We start from the raw sequence: 19334 nt of genomic DNA, 5'->3' as shown, positions 1-19334 counted from the left end.
ATACTGAGGCGGGGAGGGGGGGTAGGAAGGAGGGGGAGGAGGCGGAGGGCGTGGAACCTGCTGGGGATACGGAAGGAAGGGAGGGAAGGAAGGGAGGGAAGGAAGGGAGGGAAGGGAGGGGAGGGAGGGAAGGGAGGGGAGGGAGGGAAGGGAGGGAGGGAAGGAAGGGAGGGAAGGAAGGGAAGGGAGGAGGGAAGGGAGGGGAGGAGGAGGGAAGGGAGGGGAGGGGAAGGGAGGGGAGGGGAGGGGGAGGGGGAGGGGAGGGGGAGAGAAGGGAGGGGAGGGGGGAGGGGAGGGGGGAGAGAAGGGAGGGGGGAGGGGAGGGGGGAGGGAAGAGGGGGAGGGGAGGGGAGGGGGAGGGGGGAGGGGAGGGGGGAGGGAGAGGGGGGAGGGAGGGGGAGGGGAGGGGGGAGGGGGAGGGGGGAGGGGGAGGGGGAGGGGGGAGGGGAGGGGGGAGGGGGAGGGGGAGGGGGAGGGGGAGGGGGGGAGGGGGAGGGGGGGAGGGGGGAACGGGGAGGGGGGAGGGGGGGAACGGGGAGGGGGGAACGGGGAGGGGGGAGGGGGGAGGGGGGGAGGGGAGGGGGGAGGGAAGGGGGGAGGGGGAGGGAAGGGGGGGGGAGGGGGAGGGAAGGGGGGGAGGGGGAGGGAAGGGGGGAGGGGGAGGGAAGGGGGGAGGGGGAGGGAAGGGGGGGAGGGAAGGGGGGGAGGGAAGGGAGGAGGACGTGGAACCGACTGGGGAAGGGGAGGGGGGATTCTGGGGAAGGGTGGGTGGGGATGCTGGGGAAGGCTGGGTGGGATACCGGGAAGGGGAAAAGGGGATGGGGGGGGGGTGAAGAGAGGTTAGGGGGGTGGAGAAAAGAGGTGAGGTGAGGTGGAGGGGAGGTGAGGGAAGAGAGGTGTGGGGTGGGGAAGAGAGGTGTGGGGTGGGGGAAGAGAGGTGTGGGGTGGGGGAAGAGAGGTGTGGGGTGGGGGAAGAGAGGTGTGGGGTGGGGGAAGAGAGGTGTGGGGTGGGGGAAGAGAGATGTGGGGTGGGGGAAGAGAGGTGTGGGGGAGGGGGGGAGAAGAGGTGGGGGGCGGAGAAGAGAGGTGGGGGGCGGAGAAGAGAGGTGGGGTGGAGGGAGAAGAAGAGAGGTGGGAGGGGGGCAGAGAGGTGGTAGTGGGGGAGGGAGAAGAGAGAAGGTGGGAGGGGAGAAGAGAGGTGGTGGTGGTGGTGGTGGGGGGGGGGAGAAAAGAGGTGGTGGGGGGGGGGGGAGAAAAGAGGTGGTTGGGCAGCAGAAGAGGTGGCGGGGGGGGGGGCGAGAAGAGAGGTGGTGGGGGAGGGGAGAAGAGAGGTGAAGAGGGGAGAAGAGAGGTGAAGGGGGGAGAAGAGAGGTGAAGGGGGGAGAAGAGAGGTGGGGGGAGAGAGGGTGGGGGGGGGTGAGAGGGTGGGGGGAGGGACGAGAGGGTAGGGTGGGGTGGGGAGAAGAGAGGGTGGGGAGGAGAAGAGAGGATGGGGAGGATAAGAGAGGGTGGGGGAGGAGAAGAGAGGGTGGGGGGGGGAGAAGAGGGTGGGGGGGGAGAAGAGGGTGGGGGGGGGGAGAAGAGGGTGGGGGGGGAGAAGAGAGGGTGGGGGGGAGAAGAGAGGGTGGGGGGAGAAGAGAGGGTGGGGGGGAGAAGAGAGGGTGGGGGGGAGAAGAGAGGGTGGGGGGGAGAAGAGAGGGTGGGGGGAGAAGAGAGGGTGGGGGGGGGTGAGAGGGTGGGGGGAGGGACGAGAGGGTAGGGTGGGGTGGGGAGAAGAGAGGGTGGGGAGGAGAAGAGAGGATGGGGAGGATAAGAGAGGGTGGGGGAGAGAAGAGAGGGTGGGGGGGAGAAGAGGGTGGGGGGGAGAAGAGGGTGGGGGGGAGAGAGAGGGGGTGGGGGGGAGAAGAGAGGGTGGGGGGAGAGAGAGGGTGGGGGGAGAAGAGTGGGTGGGGGGGAGAGAGAGGGTGGGGGGGAGAAGAGAGGGTGGGGGGGAGAAGAGAGGATGGGGGGGAGAAGAGAGGATGGGGGGAGAAGAGAGGATGGGGGGGAGAAGAGAGGGTGGGGGGGGAGAGAGAGGATGGGGGGGGGAGAAGAGAGGGTGGGGGGGGGAGAAGAGAGGGTGGGGGGGGAGAAGAGAGGGTGGGGGGGAGAGAGGGTGGGGGGGGAGAGAGAGGGTGGGGGGGGAGAGGGTGGGGGGGGGAGAAGTGAGGGTGGGGGGGGGGAGTGGGGTGGGGGGGTGAAGGAGGGTGGTGGGGGGGGGGAGAGGAGGGTGGGAGAGAGGGTGGGGGAGAGAGAGGGTGGGGGAGTGGAGAGAGGGTGGGGGAGAGGAGAGAGAGGGTGGGGGGGGGAGAAGAGGGTGGGGGGGGTGAAGTGAGGGGTGGTGGGGGGGTGGTGGGGGAGGTGGTTTGAGGAGGGTGGGGTGGGAGTGTGAGAGGGTGGGGGGGAGGGGTTGGGGGGAGGAGGGTGGGGGGGAGAGGTGGGGGGGGAAGAGAGGGTGGGGGGGGGGAAGAGAGGGTGGGGGGGAGAGAGAGGATGGGGGAGAGAGTTGGGTGGGGGGAGAGAGTGGATGGGGGGTTGAGGGTGGGGGAGGGGGAGTTGGGTGGTGGAGTGGGGTGGGGAGGGGAGGGGAGAGGAGGTGAGGTGAGGGTGAGAGAGAGAGGTGGGGAGGAGAGAGGTGGGGGTGGGGAGAGAGTGGGGGGGGTGGGAGGAGGTGGTGGGGTGGGGTGAGAGAGGTGGGGGGGGGGGGAAGAGAGTGGGGGGGGTGGGGAGAAGAGAGGTGGGGGGAGGGAGGTGGGGAAGGATTGGGGGGGGAGAGAGAGTGGGGGAGTGGGGGGGAGGAGGGGGTGGAGAAGAGAGGTGGGGGGAGAGGCAGGGGGGAGAAGGAGTGGGAGGGGAAGAGAGGAGGAGGGAAAGAGGAAGAGGTGGGGGGAAGAGAGGGGGAGGAGGAGAGGGGTGGAGGGAGGAGGGAAGAAGGGAGTGGGGAGGGGGGAGGGAGGTGGTGGTGAGGGAATGGGTGACATCAGTCGAAGTCCACCGACTGCTGGAAAGGTTTCCTTGGTATGCCTGAGTTCACTCCAACAAGACGTTTCAGACTAAAATATACAAGGTGGGCACAAAGCCATTTGCATTGAAGTTACTACACATCTTTATGTTTCCCTCCCAACGTTTCGTTGTGATCCACGAGTGAGAAAACACCCCAATAATGCTTTAAAAGCAGGCTCACCAGTACCGTATCCAAGTCCCCTATCACTCACTGAGTTTATTTAGCCTTCAGATTTTCGGGTCTTCAGTTCGAGCACCTGTCAAGTCGTTAAATCACACCAGGTGGGTTGACTCAGCCTGTCATCCTTCCGAGGTCAACAAAATGAGTATCAGCTTACTGGTTAAAGGGGACACTGCATCAGCGGCACAGCTGTGATTCCAGAAAATGATGCAACCAGCAGGCACAGGATGCACACGAAACAACCACAACTTAGTGCATCGACGTGTCCAGGTTGAAATGCCTCGAACTAACTCAGTGTGAAGAACAGTCCCTTTGACAAAGCCGGTTTCCCCCATATCCGTAACGGTTCACACGAGGATTCATCAACCTTTGCTTAAATCATGATCTCATCACTTTATAAACCCCTCCCCTCTCTGGGGTTAGATAAATCGTTCTTCCTGTGAAGGGACCTTGTGCCCACCCTGAACATTTGATAATAATGATTTAATGCAGTCATTTCAGCCTTGGTATTCCATCTTGAATGACCTCAGGTCTGGCTGACCTCGGACATGAGCCAGAAACATCTGCCGTGGAAAGGTGGGCGAATCGAGGTTTCACAATTTGCAAACAGTTTGACAGAGTGGGCTGGTGGCTACATCCGAACCGTTGGTCATGAACACCTTGATACTGATACGGCAAAGGTGTGTGCCAGAGAGGCGGCCCAAAAGATCATCGAACAAGAGTGCAGTCCAGTAAAGAGTTGCTAGTACTGTACCTAATAATATTACATATATTTGTGCACACTCACCTGTAAGCTGTACTGTATATACCTGGGATCGAATGCCGACCCTGCTATAAACTGCCATCCTGGTGTTTCACAGGTAGGGAGATTTATCAATGTGTGTCGTCCCTCGGATGGACGAGGCTGTCCCGTTGTCTTTCGTGAAGAGTAGGCAAGAGTAGGGGGAGGTGAGGAGAGAGGGAGGAGAGGAGAGAGGGAGGAGAGGAGAGAGGGAGGAGAGAAGAGGAGGCTGGGGAGGAAAAGAGGGCAGGGGTAGTGGGAGGTGAGGAGAGAGGGAGGCGAGGAGGGGACAGAGGAGAGAAGAGGAGGCTGGGGAGGAAAAGAGGAGGGGAGGGTAGGGGGAGGAAAAGAGGAGGGGAGGGTAGGGGGAGGAGGGGAGGGTAGGGGGAGGAGGGGAGGGTAGGGGGAGGAGGGGAGGGTAGGGGGAGGAGGGGAGGGTAGGGGGAGGAGGGGAGGGTAGGAGGAGGGGAGGGTAGGGGGAGGGGCGGGTAGGGGGAGGTGAGGAGAGAGGGAGGAGAGGAGGGACAGAGGAGTGTGGTGAGGAAAGAAGAGAAGAGGGGGCTGGGAAGGAAAAGAGGAGAGGAGGGGAGAGAGGAAGGAGAGGAGGGGACAGAGGAGTGGGGTGAGGAAAGAAAAGAAGAGGGGCTGGGGAGGAAAAGAGGAGAGGAGGGGTGGAGAGAGAAAGGGGAGGAGGAGACAGACGAGTGGGGTGAGGAAAGAAGAGAAGAGGAGGCTGGGAAGGAAAAGAGGAGAGGAGACAGAGGAATGGGATGAGGAAAGAAGAAAGAGGGGCTGGGGTGGAAAAGAGGCAGGGAGGAGTGGAGAGAGGGAGGAGAGGAGGAGACAGAGGAGTGGGGTGAGGAAAGAAGAGAAGAGGCGGCTGGGGAGGAAAAGAGGCGGGGAGGAGTGGAGAGAGGGAGGAGAGGAGACAGAGGAGTGAGGTGAGGAAAGAAGAGAAGAGGGGCTGGGGAGGAAAAGAGGAGAGGAGGGGTGGAGAGAGGGAGGAGAGGAGGGGACAGAGGAGTGGGGTGAGGAAAGAAGAGAAGAGGGGCTGGGGAGGAAAAGAGGAGGGGAGGAGTGGAGAGAGGGAGGAGAGGAGGAGACAGAGGAGTGAGGTGAGGAAAGAAGAGAAGAGGAGGCTGGGGAGGAAAAGAGGAGTGGAGAGAGGGAGGAGAGGAGGAGACAGAGGAGTGAGGTGAGGAAAGAAGAGAAGAGGAGGCTGGGGAGGAAAAGAGGAGGGGAGGAGTGGAGAGAGAGAGGAGAGGAGGAGACAGAGCAGTGGGGTGAGGAAAGAAGAGAAGAGGGGGCTGGGGAGGAAAAGAGGAGGGGAGAAGTGGAGAGAGGGAGGAGAGGAGGAAACAGAGGAGTGAGGTGAGGAAAGAATAGAAGAGGGGCTGGGGAGGAAAAGAGGAGAGGCGGGGTGGAGAGAGAAAGGAGAGGACAGAGGAGTGGGGTGAGGAAAGAAGAGAAGAGGGGGCTGGGGAGGAAAAGAGGAGGGGAGGGTGTGTAGGAAAGAGACATCATAACAAATGAATCACAAACATGTCATTCAAGGTCTCTGCCGGTGTTGGTGATAAGGTTTTATTTCCCAGGAGCACTGCAAAATAAAAAGAAACATGGTTCTACATTTTACAAATACATAAAAGTACTATTTGGTTTAAAAAAAATGCTGTCTAAACACGACCGAAGGTCGAACAGATATTTGTGGTTGTATTTCCTTTTCCGGTGGAATAGATAACCAAATAGAAACATACAAGAGGAAGATGACTCGGTACAGACGCCATGTTCAGGTCACAGCAGTTTCAGGACAAGTATAAAAAGACCGATATCGTCAAGGACAAGGATCAAGTGAATAACTCAAAATAAGGAAAAACATACAAGCAACAGAATGATGACAATGAATCCAGAAAAGTTTTTTTTTTTTTACAGTGTTCTCGTTCTTGTTAACATTTCACTCCTCTCCACCTCATTCCCTTCCTCCCCCATATTTCCCCCCAATTTCACCCTTGGTATTTTATAAACTCGGTGGACTCTTTTAACCCCCAGGTGGACCCAAGGCCGACGATGCGAGCAGAAACGCTGCGCAGGGACGTTCGCGGACCCGGAGCAGGGGGCGACAGGCCCTCGGTTGCGTCCAGGTTTGGGTGCAAATGGCGCGCTCGTCTTGTGGTGAGATGGGACACTTTTGACTCGCTCTGGTCATGCTGTAAAACTGCAAAAGCCAGATTTCTTTTTCCCTCAAAAACGAGAACCTCCAGCAGCCTCTCATACACGACTCAGCTCGTTTAACCCTTAGAGCACCCGCATCGACAAAACGGTTAGCTACATTGATCTTCACTCACCAGTTTCGCACAATATTTCAAATGCAAAATTCAGAAAGAAGGACTTCCTCCACGTGTATTGACAGAATGGATAACTTTATAATTTTTTTACAATATAAAAACAGGTTCAAATCCATTTTCATAGTGAGAATTGTGGGCGGACAATTCCGCAGACGGGTCTGTAAGGGTTAAATGTCGTTAGCCATCCTTTCGCTCAACAAAACCTCTCCACAAACCGGAGGGAGGGAAGGGGACGAGCGGTCAACGGTGCGAGCAGGAGGAACAACCATCGCCTGATCTCGGACATTGTCGATCATCCGTTTGGAGGGTCGCACCGACTCGGACGCCGTTCGTTCTATGCCGATGAGATGTCATATAAGTAACGATGGTGTGGGTTTCTTGCCTGGCCACGCCTCCTTGGCATACTTCTTCTTACGCGGTTCATTGGACACTGCATCGCCCACCACCGCCGCCGTGACAAACACGGTGGGTGCTGGTACTTGGGGCACAGGCGGTACCAGGTCGACGTCCGGTGCCGGATTTGGCAGAGGGATCGGTAATCCCCCAATTAGGGTCGTTCCTGCCGCGTTGACTCCGATCGTTGAGGGCGACGTAGGGACCATGCCATGCTCGCCACCCGACGGAGGTATGCCCGTGTACAAACCCACCGTGAAAGGAAGGTTGTGCAAGCGCTTGTTCATACCGTCCGAGTTCAGCTGAGAACCGCCCATGTCGGACTTCTTCTGTAATTAGGGTGAGGTTGAAAGGCAGAGGATTAATGAGACGCACCGAAGTGCAACTGAGGAATGCTGAGGCATCGCAATTCCTCTCGAAGGAAAAGTTTCCAAAAAGTGCCAAAAAAAATACCTTTAGAGGAATGACAGCTGTCTGAACCATGTTCCTGAATCGGCCAACCGAGGGATCAACGTCCTCTGCAGAAAAAGAAACATTGTTCACGTTCTTTTCGTTGCAAAGGCCTACAATTTATGAAAAACATTTCTCCTCGTGGCGACAAATGGGCATCAAAACCCTCACGCCCTAGATCGTACTGGATCAGACAAAATGAGCATTCATTGTGACTTTCTTAAAAAAAAAAAAGAAATAAAAAAAGGCAATTTTACAAACCAAATTGTGAGACGTTTGCATGTCCGAATTGACCGAATTGTCCCCCCCCCCCCCCTCCCCTTCCCACGCCTCCTGCCCCCAAGCCCTCTCCCTCCCACACTTCTCCCTGCTCTCAAATGTTGTGGTTGTGTGCTTCCCCTTCTCTCCCCATCTTGGCTTCCGCTCCCTCTTTTGTATATTTTGTTTGTCTGGTTGATTTGTTTGTGAAATAAATGTTAGCTCTTTCACGAGCCTCGATTCAGTATACAAAAAAAAAAAAAATCCAAGTTATCGTTTTAACACTTTATTTGCATCATTTTGTGTGCAGCCTGTGGCAGCCGGTTTGTATCATTGCTGGGAGAGCAGCTGTGCTGCTGATGCTGTTCCCCCAGTTGGTTGGAGCAGGAATTTTGAATTTGGCCAGGGTGCCGGTGATAGCCAGCCTACTCTTCGCGAAACACAACATGTGATCTTTAACGTCCACCAACTAATGCCAGCAGATGGGACGCCCAGTTTGGCGTCCATTCGAGGGACGGCACACACAATAATAATAATAATAATAATGCATTTATTTTATATAGCGCTTTTCAGGAAGCCCAAAGACGCTTTGACAGAGTGCAAAACATAATGCATAGCAAAACATAAAAACAATTGCAAAAAAGAAGAATCAATAGGGAAATATTCAAAGCACAAAGGAGGGAGAAGGAGAGGAAATAGTCAGGGGTTAAATGCTGTGGGTTAAATGTTGAATGCAGTGTTGAACAGGTGGGTCTTGAGTGATGTTTTGAATGTGGTGAGTGAGGAGGAGTCTCTGATGGTGTGAGGTAGCGAGTTCCAGAGGGTGGGAGCAGCGATGGAGAAGGCCCTGTCCCCCCAGGATCTAAATTTGGTCCGGATGGGGGGGGGGGGTCAGGAGGTTGGTACCAGCAGAGCGGAGGTTGCGGGTGGGAGTGTGTCTGGAGAGGAGGTCAGCCAGGTAGGATGGGGCCAGGTTATGGAGGGCTTTGTAGGTCAAGAGGAGGATTTTGTACTGGATTCTCTGGGAGATGGGGAGCCAGTGAAGCTTGTAAAGGAATCTCAATCTTGTAAATAATCTTGTAAGAATAATCTTGTAATCTTGTAATAAATCTTGTAAGTAATCTTGTAAAGGAATTAAAATTCCTTACAATGATGAAACATCCCGTCTGTGAAGCACTGGGAAGACGGTGTATAGCTGGGTCAGGATTCAAACCCAGGTGAGTGTGCGTACCTCTGGGCCATCCTGTCGGCCCATTTATTTCAATAAAAAATATGTTCGTTGAATAGCAAATACAAAGGGAGTGAAATTCCCGTAATTTATACGGAGACAAGGCCTGACTTGGTGCTTAGTTCTCTCGTGTGGCCCATCTTGTCGTCTCACAATCAGACATGGCATGGCAGACACGTAAATGTCCCTTCACCGACGTTTCCAGGCTAGGGCCGTGGTGGTAATGGCCTCTTTTGCTTTTTGCTTGTTCCTTTGCTGTTTGGGTTTTCCTTTTATTTTTGTGTGCCCAGTCCAATCCTCCACCTCCACTTTTTCTTCCTCATTCCCAATTTTGATCTATTATCAACTTTATGTAAGAATTCAAAAAAATTCACAGCTTGCACTCATGTGGCCGTCATGCACGAATTTAACTTTCGTCATTATCCTAATTACTATGGTTTAAGCTTCAAGACAATCATATTATAATTCCATCTCACCTGGGTTGATGATCTCCTCATCTTCGCTGAAATTTACGTGTGAGTTTTTCCTCCGCCGTTTTGTCCGCGGCATGTCCAGGTTACCTTCCTCGATGGTGATTGTCGCGATACGCTTGTTATGGGCCGTGTTGAACTCCGTTAAGTTCTGTGGCGGGTAAAGCGGTCCATTCTGTCACTCATGGACAAAATTCCTTATCTTTGTTAGAGAATATCTACATATTATGTATGCATTGATGCAGAAATCGTCATTGAGAAAAGGGGGTATTTATTTATTACATACTACAGGAACAGTGTGGGGAGGGAGAGGGTGTTAACGTAGGAATATCAAAATGATGAAGGAATGGGACTCATATCAGGCTTGTAGGGGAGGGGGTTAAACATTCCACCAAATTTACCTCTGCCACATAAGATGGACAGAAGTTATGTTTCCTCCCCTGTCTGTTGGTCTGTCTGTGAACAGGATATCTCAAAAAATTGTGGATGGATTCAGACAAAACTTGGTGGCCAGATTGTGTGTGTGACAAGGACAAATTAATTCGATTTTGGTGAAGTTCCGGATTTGGATTTGAGTATTTTATTTCATTTCAAAGTGATTCTTCGCCATTCAGAGATGGGTCCAAAACGATATACAGTATAGCACGATATTTCAAAAAGCTATGGACGAGTTATGACTAAACTTGGTGGATGAGTTGGTTAGGTGACAAGAACAAGCCGATTAGATTTTGGTTCAGGTCCGAATGCAGATCCGCCCTAGCAATGGGATACAAAACATAAACTGTTCAGCCTGGTGGAGGTATGTGCTCCACCGAGTACCTATGTAACTAGAACGCCACTAAGTAGAGCGCATACTCCCGCCGTGGGTCAAGTTGGAATAGTACGATTTCACAAAAGTTTGAGGGAGTAGTTCAGTGACAACACAAGACAAGACAACACAAGACAGACACTGCACAGATATATATTTAGAATATATAGAAGATAATGTTTTTAAAAAACAAGGCAATTTCACTTACATTTTCGGATTCAGCGTTCAATTCTATATAGGTGAGTGTATTTTGAGGCATGTGTGACTTCAAATAAAATTATTGTAAGCCAGGAAAAACGTTCGTTTCATTCCTTAGGGATACAACATGTAAAACTGGCCCAAACGTCAAAACAAAACTCGTTCATTGTAAGTCGGACAGGCTAATGCGACCACTCATTCTTCTGGGAAGAATCCCGTGCACATGCTTGTCACACTTATAACTCACCTAAGTCTTTATAAGTTCATCAAATACTGACACCGCGATTGACATTCGCTGAGGTAAATGTTGATATCTCTTCTGAGGTATTAAAAAAAAAAAAAAAAGTTTTAAAGCATTATACGTATCAACCGATACATTTTATGAAACGGGGAAACATAATACGCACTTTGGTGGTTTTAAAATGACAGAATATGTCTTTATTAGAAAAAAAAAGAACCTTGAAGACGACGCTGCTAACAAAATACACTGCTCTAACGCATAACCACGAGTTTAAACTACATTTACAACAAATATGAAAGCTATTTTCATATCACAATGTTAAATATAGAATATATAGAAGATAATGTTAAAAAAAAATGAGCCCCATCTTCCAATGGTAAACAATCCTTCAAAAAATTCCTGGATCCGGAATAATATCCTGAGCTTCACCAAAAAACTAATCAATTCTTCCTTATCCCAAGGGCAATCATCGCACCAACTTTCATCCAAATCCATTCAGAACTTTTCCAGATATCTTGTTCACAAACACACAAACACACACACGCACACACGGACACGATCGAATGCATTACTCCCTGGCGGGAGTAATAACCAGATGGCCCCAAAAGTAAAGTTAAGAAAAGGGAGGTGAGGAACAAGGGTGGGAGAAAAGAAAAGAATAGGGTTTTGTGTTTGCGTAAAGAAAGAAGATTGCGAGAGGTAAGAATGAAGAGAGGCAAGGAAAGGTGAAAGTATGGGGCAAAGGACAAAGGGATGTGGGGGTGGGTGGGAGAGGGGAGTGGGGGGGAGAGGGGAGTGGGGGGGGGGGGGAGAGGGGAGTGGGGGGGGGGGGGAGGAAGGAAAAAAAGGGTTGGGGGGGGGGGGGAGTTAGAGGGGAGATCTGTCAAATATTGTGTCACTTTTACATGTATAATGTGTCGATGACCTTTTAAAGACGCAAGTTCATAACATCAAGCTAAACAAAATGTTTCTGCAACCCTTAAACAGCCATAATAATCGATCTTTAGTGCTCATTTGAGTACACATGGTCATATCAGTAAGATGGAATGTGAGAATAATAGATCTTCCCTCATAGAATGTCAGGTTTACCTTGCAGTAATAACTGTGCATCAACAACAAAAACTGCAGTAAACCTGGAACATGCCCAAACAAAATTCTCAGCACCAATCCCATAGAGCAAGCAAACTACAAGAATGTGAAAAAGCAACTCACGTCGAGCTCAGTCTCCTCCTCGGGCAGGCCAAGCAACCCCCCCTTAAGGTCCTCATCGTCCGTCTTCTCTTCCGTTTTGTTGAGGCCGGCGATGGGCGGAAGAGTCTGTGGCCGCTCACGCAGCGTGTAGTGTCGAGTCGATGCGCCAAATTTGAGCGTGGAGTCGACGGGCACCTGCTGGGGTTTGTGCGGCTCCAGGCGAATTTGTCCCAGGTAGGTGCCATGGGCTGCGCACATGCAGTACGCTCATCAGTTAGGCCCCCGAAGAACATACTTAAAGCCCAAATTCATTGGGGGAATTTAACATCAAGAGGCAATGACAAACTAAGCATTCTACGTCCCATAATAATTATCCAGTTCACTGATCAGATGAGGGGGGGGGGGGGGGGGGGGTGGAAATCATTGTTCTCTGTTGCTACCTCCGCCACCAAAGGTGGATAGCGGTTTTGTTTTCACCCCTGTCTGTTTGTCTGTCCATTTGTTTGTGAACAAAATATCTCAAAAAGTTGTGGACGGATTCGGACGAAATTTGGCAGAGATGTAGCGTATGTCACAAGGACGAAATGATTAGATTCCGGATTCGGATCCGGCTACTAGAATTTTTAAAGTGATTCTTCACCATTGGGCGAGAGGACCAAAAACGATACATAGCAGGATGTCTCAAAAAGTTGGGGACAGATTTGGACGAAATTTGGTGGACTGGTTCGGTGTCTGACAAGGATAAATAGATTCGATTTTGGTGAAGATCTGAATATGGATTCGGATATGAGAATTATTTAATTTTTTAAGTGATTCTTCACCATTGGGAGATAGGGCCAAAAACTATACATTGCAGGATATCTCAAAAAGTTATGGATGGATTTGGACAAAACTTGGTGGACAGGTTGTGTGTGTGACAAGGAAGAATCGATTCAATTTTAGGTGGAAGAAACTAAGCATTTTATGTCCCATAATAATTATCCAGTTCACCGATCAGATTATCAGGTGCGCAGCGGGAGGTGTAGCGGTTTTGGTTTAGTGTACCAATTGTACCAAAGTGTACCAAAGTGTACCAAATTCCATACAGCCATACATGCAGGATTGTATATGTTACTTTAAAAAAGATTGTCAGGAAAGTTTAATCTGAATTGTATGTCCCATCTATGCATGTTCCTTCCATGTATTCAATTCCTTCCCCTTCTCAAATCCTCTTTTCCTTTATCTCTCTTCTTCCCCACCCTACATACCCTCTCTTCTTTCCAATATCCTGATTACCTTTCTTTTCTCAACCTTATAGCCCTCAGTTAAGCTTCCTCTTCTCCAAATGTTACGTATGTGATATGTACAGACGGTCCTCTAGCAATAATAACTGGACGCTCATTTGGTGGTTGAATTAAATAGTCTGGTTCAGCTTGGATTACCTCAATCTTCTCAATCTTGAAGATTAACTTCTTCTTCATCGCTTCTTACTAATCCAACTTGCTTCGTGTATCGTATATTATCTCAAAACTTTGAATAACAGCTAAGATGTAGGACTGGCAGGATGGCCTAGAGGTATGTACACTCACCTCTAAGATGTCTCGTCTGTGTTTGAATCCCGACCCAGCTATAAACTGCCATCCTGGTATTTCACATGTAGGGCGATTCATCAATGTGTGCGCCCGTCCCTTGGATGGTTGCTAAACTGGGCGTCCTGTCTGCTGGCATTAGTTGGTGGATGTTGAAGATCCCACAGTGTCCTTTGGGAAGAGTAGGTGAGCTATCACCAAGCACCCTGAACAAATTGCAAATTCCTGCTCTAACCTACAGGGAGTGCTGCATCAGCGGCACTTCCCCGGCCCAAAGTTTTCACACAATGCTCAATTGCAACTGTGCTCACTTACTGCTGTTGAGGTCGATGATAAAAATCCTCTTGAGGTGTTTGTGGTAGATTAGGGCAGAGTGGATACGTGAGCAGGACTGGTGGTCGATGGTGTGGTCGCACACGTCAGGATTTCTTCCAAACAGGTAACATTTCTTCTCGTCGATTATCAGTTTCTGCGACGTCAGAGGACAGCAATAAGTGGTAGGCACAGTAGGTCCTGTGTGAAGCAACAACTACGATTGTTTGAATAATCACCGTCAACACAAATGGACTCGATCCTTTCCATACAGCGCTCTCAGGCTCATGGAGGAGCTCGTACATACATTTTTTACATGCAGGACTAGGACTTTAGAAAACATCGAGAGACAAGAGACACATCAACAGAGTATATGGGATTTGAACCTGAGGTCACAGCATCGTGAGACAAGTGGAACACCAAACATGTTGCCAATGAGCATTAAAAGTGGGGATGAGGGGATGACAAGGTCGTTACAAACATAATGAAGAATTACACTTCCTATAGTAAACAGAGGGTGAGGAAAGTCACATAGAAGGAAAATGGGCAAGGAAAGACGATTCATGAAATCCATAGTCACATAGTAGAACAACATTCATGCCGTTTACCATGACGTAGCCCAAAGGGCAAAGCCGTCGAGAACAGTGTTTGTCTGTCCATATGTCCCCTAAAACGTACACCAATCAGAGCTGAGGATCTGGTCACATGACAGGGGTGATGCGATGTCATTACGGCGGTACGGCGGTACGGCCGCATGGCAGCTGACTCCACACTCCGCCATTTTGATTCCAATTTCGTTCAGGTCTAACATATCGTCGAACCTTTCATATATCACAATCTCCATGCTCTACCTTTACGTTTTCATTCAGTGTGAAACAAACAAACCGATTGTTAAAATGACCATCAAATATCAACAGCATACACGTTACGGATCTTGCTACAATACGGTACGTATGGCTTCATGCCAATACGGCTTCATGCCTTCATAGCTCACCTTCAGGCCGCATTGGACAAATTAGCCCAGGTTTCTTAATACAGTAGTATTGTTTTTGTAATAATAATAATAATAAGTGTTAATACTAATAATATAGTAAATATAATCGTAACACTGCAATCCCTTTGTCGTTATTGCAAAGTTTCTCGATTGAAGTGGTGTATGGTTGGTTCATTGTTGACTTGAAACATAAAATAAACCAGTGTCTGAATGCAAAAACAATTTAATACCTACATTATTTGGTAACTGGTATCCCCACCCAGGTAATACTATCCTCTTCAACTAAAGTATCAAACAAGCCCGGCTACGCCGATGTTAGACTTTTGGTCTTGTTTTTTATTACTAGAGAGGTCAAGGCTCATGTAAACACTAGATGACAGAAAGTGTGAGGCAAACGCACCAACGACAGTCAGACAAGGGATGCACCAAACAGGCAAAAGAGCAGACAGGCATGACATCGTGGACGCACGGATATCGATTCAAATGGTTTCCAACCACTCTTTAATGCAAAACTAATGACAAAAATAATTCTTCCATTTGGGCAAGCAATCCAAAGAAAATGGCTGCCGGACAATTTGGGACGATAGCTGAAAACAGGATTCGTAAGAATTCAGTGGAAACCGACCCACCTCAATGAGCTTGTCACCTTTCATGACGTCCAGATGCAATCCTGGAGGTGGCTTCCCAGCCCTTCAAAGGAAAAAGAGAAAGATCATAATAATTACCGACCAGGTAAACAGCAAATCGCTCATGTTTCTTTCTTTCGCCTCCCATGGTGATTTGTTCATGTGACTTGTGGAGATATGCTGTGTGAGGTGCCCAAAGCAACGACGATGCGTTTCCTTACCTGTAAAGAAAGTTACATGCCACCATTACATTATGTTGATTGGACCAGCAGAGAGACGCTGCACTTTTGGCACAGAGACCCTGTACTAAAGCAGGAAAGCTGAAAACCGTAGCCGAGCAAAGAACCTCGAGTCTGTCATCATATATACAATATCCAATGCACTGCCTATTCATCCGACTCGTTGGCATGGTCAGAGCATCTGCATTGGATTCTAACCCAAAAACTTTAAATGGTACGAGTCGCTTCCTCGCTTGACACTCAGCATTTGGAGGATAGAGCACGGATAAACTCCATGGGTTAGGATCCTTCAGGAAGTGGATGAGGGGATTTCTCCTTAACGCACACACTTACTGCAGAGAGAAAAGCCTCATCTCCCAACGACTAAAGAAACATGTTCCTTCAATCAGAATTTCACTTCCTCTACTTGACAGTGGACACGGACTCAGGACGTCTTTACTGAAGTTAGATATTCCTTTTTCCTCTTCCCACAACCCACGAAACACTTGTTTTGCTCCTTCATTCAGTGTTTCACTTCCTGTATGCCTTTGCTTCTTGACCAAGCAATGCAAGATACTTTTCAACGTCTGGAGAACCCCGCAGAGGCCTTGCATCTGTCATACACCTAATATAGATATATACACTGTCCTGTGTAACAAGTGCTAAGCTGATGTCATTTTGTCATGTGACCTTGGAGCTCATCAATCGTATGACAGATTATAAATCATAAAAGTGGGGAATCAACGTTAGCATTTAAAATGAAATAGATACCAACGTTTGATATAACGTAACGGGCTCAGTCTCCATTACGCTCAGGCCGTTAGATACGTACAAAATTATTTTACTGCATATTTGTGGAATCCCATGGAATGGTAGAATGGTGGCAGGAAGGGCATCCGGCCATAAAACATTGCTTCAAAAAGGGGACCATGGTGCCCAGAAAAGGCCAACCCCTGCTCTGCGGGGAAAAATGGCCTCTGAAGGTGGTTCATTTGTAGAATCCCTTAAAGCAGGAAACACGTGATTGTGGGGATTAGTTCCCCTACAAAGAGATTAATTTGCACACCAATCTGCCTGAACCTCGGTTTCACTTGAAACACCGTCGTGTTTGTGGTTTCACCACCAGTGTGGACGCAATCCGAGAAAATCACTTCGTTACAGTACGACAGCTCATTGGTCATCGCCGGTCGATATTCCACCATCTGGTGCGGGGAAAGAGGGCATTGGGGTAACGAAGGTCATGAACGTACCACAGATTTCATCACTACATGGCAGGGAGCTGCTGAAGCAGCCCTCAACTAGGAAAACAACTTGGAATTCGCTCAGGACACCAGCCCACAATGGCCTACCCTTTTCATAAATGAGAGATCAAAAAAAATATATCTTCAGGTGAATGTTGGCAGTTTTGACAGTCAGTTTGACATCCCTGCCAAAGGTGCCAGGCGGAGACAGCTTGAAGACGAGTACGCTATGTTTAGAGCCAGACACTCAGTACCAGATTATTGTTCAGTACCTCCACCATGGCGTCTGTGGTCAATTCCCCCAAAGGATTACATACGACTCATGGTTCGCTCATTTGCTGGGATCCTGGCTGTTCCGCTGATGGCCCCTGTAGGTCAAGACAGGAATTTGTAAATTGGTCAAGTATCAGCGAGACCTCTCATACTCTTCGTGCAAGACATTGTGGGATGTTTAACCTCCGCCAAGGATCAGTGCTGGCAGGCGCGTGCTCCATCTTGAAGGTGGTGGGTGGTTCGTGGGCAGCCACCCGGCTGCTGGCTGCATCATTTTTCTGTGGGTGCGTCTGCCACTGATGCAATGCCTCTCTATAACGAGTTATCTGGTACTCATTTTGCCGACCTCGGAAGGATGACACTTGACAGGCTGAGTCAACCCCACTTGGCGTTAATTCAACGGGATTCGAACTCAGGATCTTAGGATCCCAAGCCCGCCACCCTAACCATTAAACCAACACCAGGTGGTATACTAAAGGTCAAATCGATGGACATCCTGCATGCGAAACACCAGGACGGCAGTTTATAGCCGGCTCGACATTCGAACGTAGATTTACAAAGGATGCCAAGCCGGCTATCCGCTCTGCTTACACGTCAATCTTTCAAATGAACGGGACAACCAACAAAGGAGATTCGACCAGTGCTTTGCCTATTTCTTGGAATATCAAACATCAGTTATACGAGTCACCGAAGGACCTTTTCCCTATTCTTCATGACGAGATGAAACCTCACCTGTCTAATGGGACACGCGCGTCAATCTGAATGCAAACCGTGCAGCGAGTCAACCGTGCGGCGTACGGGGATTGTTCTGCAAAGCTGAATCGATGTCGAGAGATTCTGCGCGGGGTTAGTCCCAGGTCCGCCTTTTGCCTGCTGCTGTGGAAGCCTCGAGATTTTCCTGAAATGCGATTGGACTCACCAGGACGGCGGCTCATATGGAGGCCTAGTCACAGGCCCCAATGGTCCGCTCGCCGCCATGACAGGCAACACATCCCCCCAGCGTTAACCTTCTTTTCACTACCGTTGACTTTTCCTTTACCTACCTCTTCACTGTTTGTATCGCAACCATTTTATGTATATCCACGATCATTGCGGTTTGTTTCTTTAAACGATTCAAAGGATTACCTTTGTAAACATTTGAATGCGACTTTATGATTTGGGCGGTGTATGCGCTACAATTTGCGCTAATTATTTGCTGATCTTCATTTTTCACCTCAGTTCTCTTATTCGTTTCGTATAAAGTCAAGCATAATGTATGTAGAAAATGCTATTAACTAGAATTCGATTTCTCATAATGTATATCTATTTTTTAGGTAAAATTGTTTCACGGAATTATCTTATTTTTTTTCTTCTGAAAGTATTCTTCACACTTTTCTCAGTTTTGAAATTAATTTTATATTTTCATAAAGTTTTTCTATTAATTATTTGAACATCCCAAATGTATACCTTGAAGTTATTATGAAATTGTGTTTTGTCCTTTGTGTAGGAACCGCTTTCATTTATCGACACTGCAGATGCTGCAAGTACAGCTTGGTATTATTACCCTGCGCTCGCGAAGCTAAAACGGGGTTAAGCATTTAGTTACGTATGTACGTGTGCCGTGTGCCGTGTTCCGTGTGCCATGCGTGTCTGCATTTTAAAAACTAGTGAGATACTAGTGAGCCAGAAGCAAACAGGCAATGCAGATACGGCGAATGCTAAAGCATGAAACCAATAAATTCCACATCCCGTTAGGACCCTCAGTCGCACGTCAGACATGGACAGCAAGTTCGTGAAGGACTTCCATGAAAAACGTACCCTTTCGCAAACAAACAGGTACGTTCACGTTCCAAACATCGATCGTGGGTCCGTGGCGAATCTGCATGTGGCGATCCGCGAAGTTCACGTTTACAAAGTAGTAACCATCACGGCATGTCTTTACTTGAACTCGATATCTCTTTTTTTAAATTCCAAACAACATATCTCCAATCACAAATTAATCACAAAATAAACTTCTAACAACATTGTTAATGTTTCCTTCATTGTAAAAATTACCAAGTCAACAGTTAAAAGGATTTTGAGCCGATAGGTGTTATGGCCTTTGCAAGATCGATGGAGACAGCGATCTGTGAGCGTATACACCGCCCAAATAGCTATGTGGAATTCTCTTATGTAGAGATTAAACCCACGTCGTTTGAACTTTGGCCGAGGTCATTATTTACTTTTAATGATGTTTATATACGAATCAAAAAGAAGATAATTGGTTTTGGGTCATCCTTTCCGCATATCTCGTGGGATTGTGAGTTGGAGAGACGACCGTGCTGGCGGGGAGGGGGTTCTCTCAAGCAGGGATTCAACCCATGTCCTTACAAAAGGTCTTTTCCGAGGTCACCGAGTCCGATCGGTGCAGCCGATCGGTGCAGCCGTGCAGCGTTGCGGGAGTCCAAACCTGAAAATGCTGGAGGCCAAAGCTGAAATTGGAAAAACAATACAGCCTATTTTACTCCAGGAGATCCCAGGATTACCCACCCAAAATATCG

General features: G+C 49.4%; 1 protein-coding gene across 4 annotated transcripts; it reads right to left on the bottom strand.

Annotated features, from left to right (window-relative positions):
- Positions 1-5552: 5552 nt before the first annotated feature.
- Positions 5553-18785, bottom strand: PPP1R8 (protein phosphatase 1 regulatory subunit 8). 4 transcript variants are annotated; one of them, XM_078773361.1, is made up of 8 exons: positions 17735-17834; positions 15087-15147; positions 13467-13620; positions 13152-13322; positions 11605-11831; positions 9152-9296; positions 7193-7257; positions 5553-7068 (listed from the first exon to the last, which is right to left on the bottom strand). In XM_078773361.1, the coding sequence occupies exons 4-8, from the start codon at positions 13201-13203 to the stop codon at positions 6697-6699; spliced, it is 861 nt and encodes a 286-aa protein (XP_078629487.1). In that variant the 5' UTR covers positions 13204-13322; positions 13467-13620; positions 15087-15147; positions 17735-17834; the 3' UTR covers positions 5553-6696. The 4 variants fall into 4 exon arrangements, with proteins under 4 accessions (XP_078629487.1, XP_067964182.1, XP_067964179.1 ...); XM_068108081.2 differs by lacking the exons at positions 13152-13322; positions 17735-17834 and adding an exon at positions 18613-18785; XM_068108078.2 differs by lacking the exon at positions 13152-13322 and having other exon boundaries at positions 17735-17837.
- Positions 18786-19334: the final 549 nt, after the last annotated feature.

Source organism: Myxine glutinosa, chromosome 2 (assembly GCF_964187855.1).
Source record: "Myxine glutinosa chromosome 2, kmMyxGlut1.1, whole genome shotgun sequence".
Taxonomy (NCBI): domain Eukaryota; kingdom Metazoa; phylum Chordata; class Myxini; order Myxiniformes; family Myxinidae; genus Myxine; species Myxine glutinosa.
The sequence above is the reverse complement of the archived record's forward strand: the minus strand, read 5'-3'. Positions and strand labels throughout refer to the sequence as shown.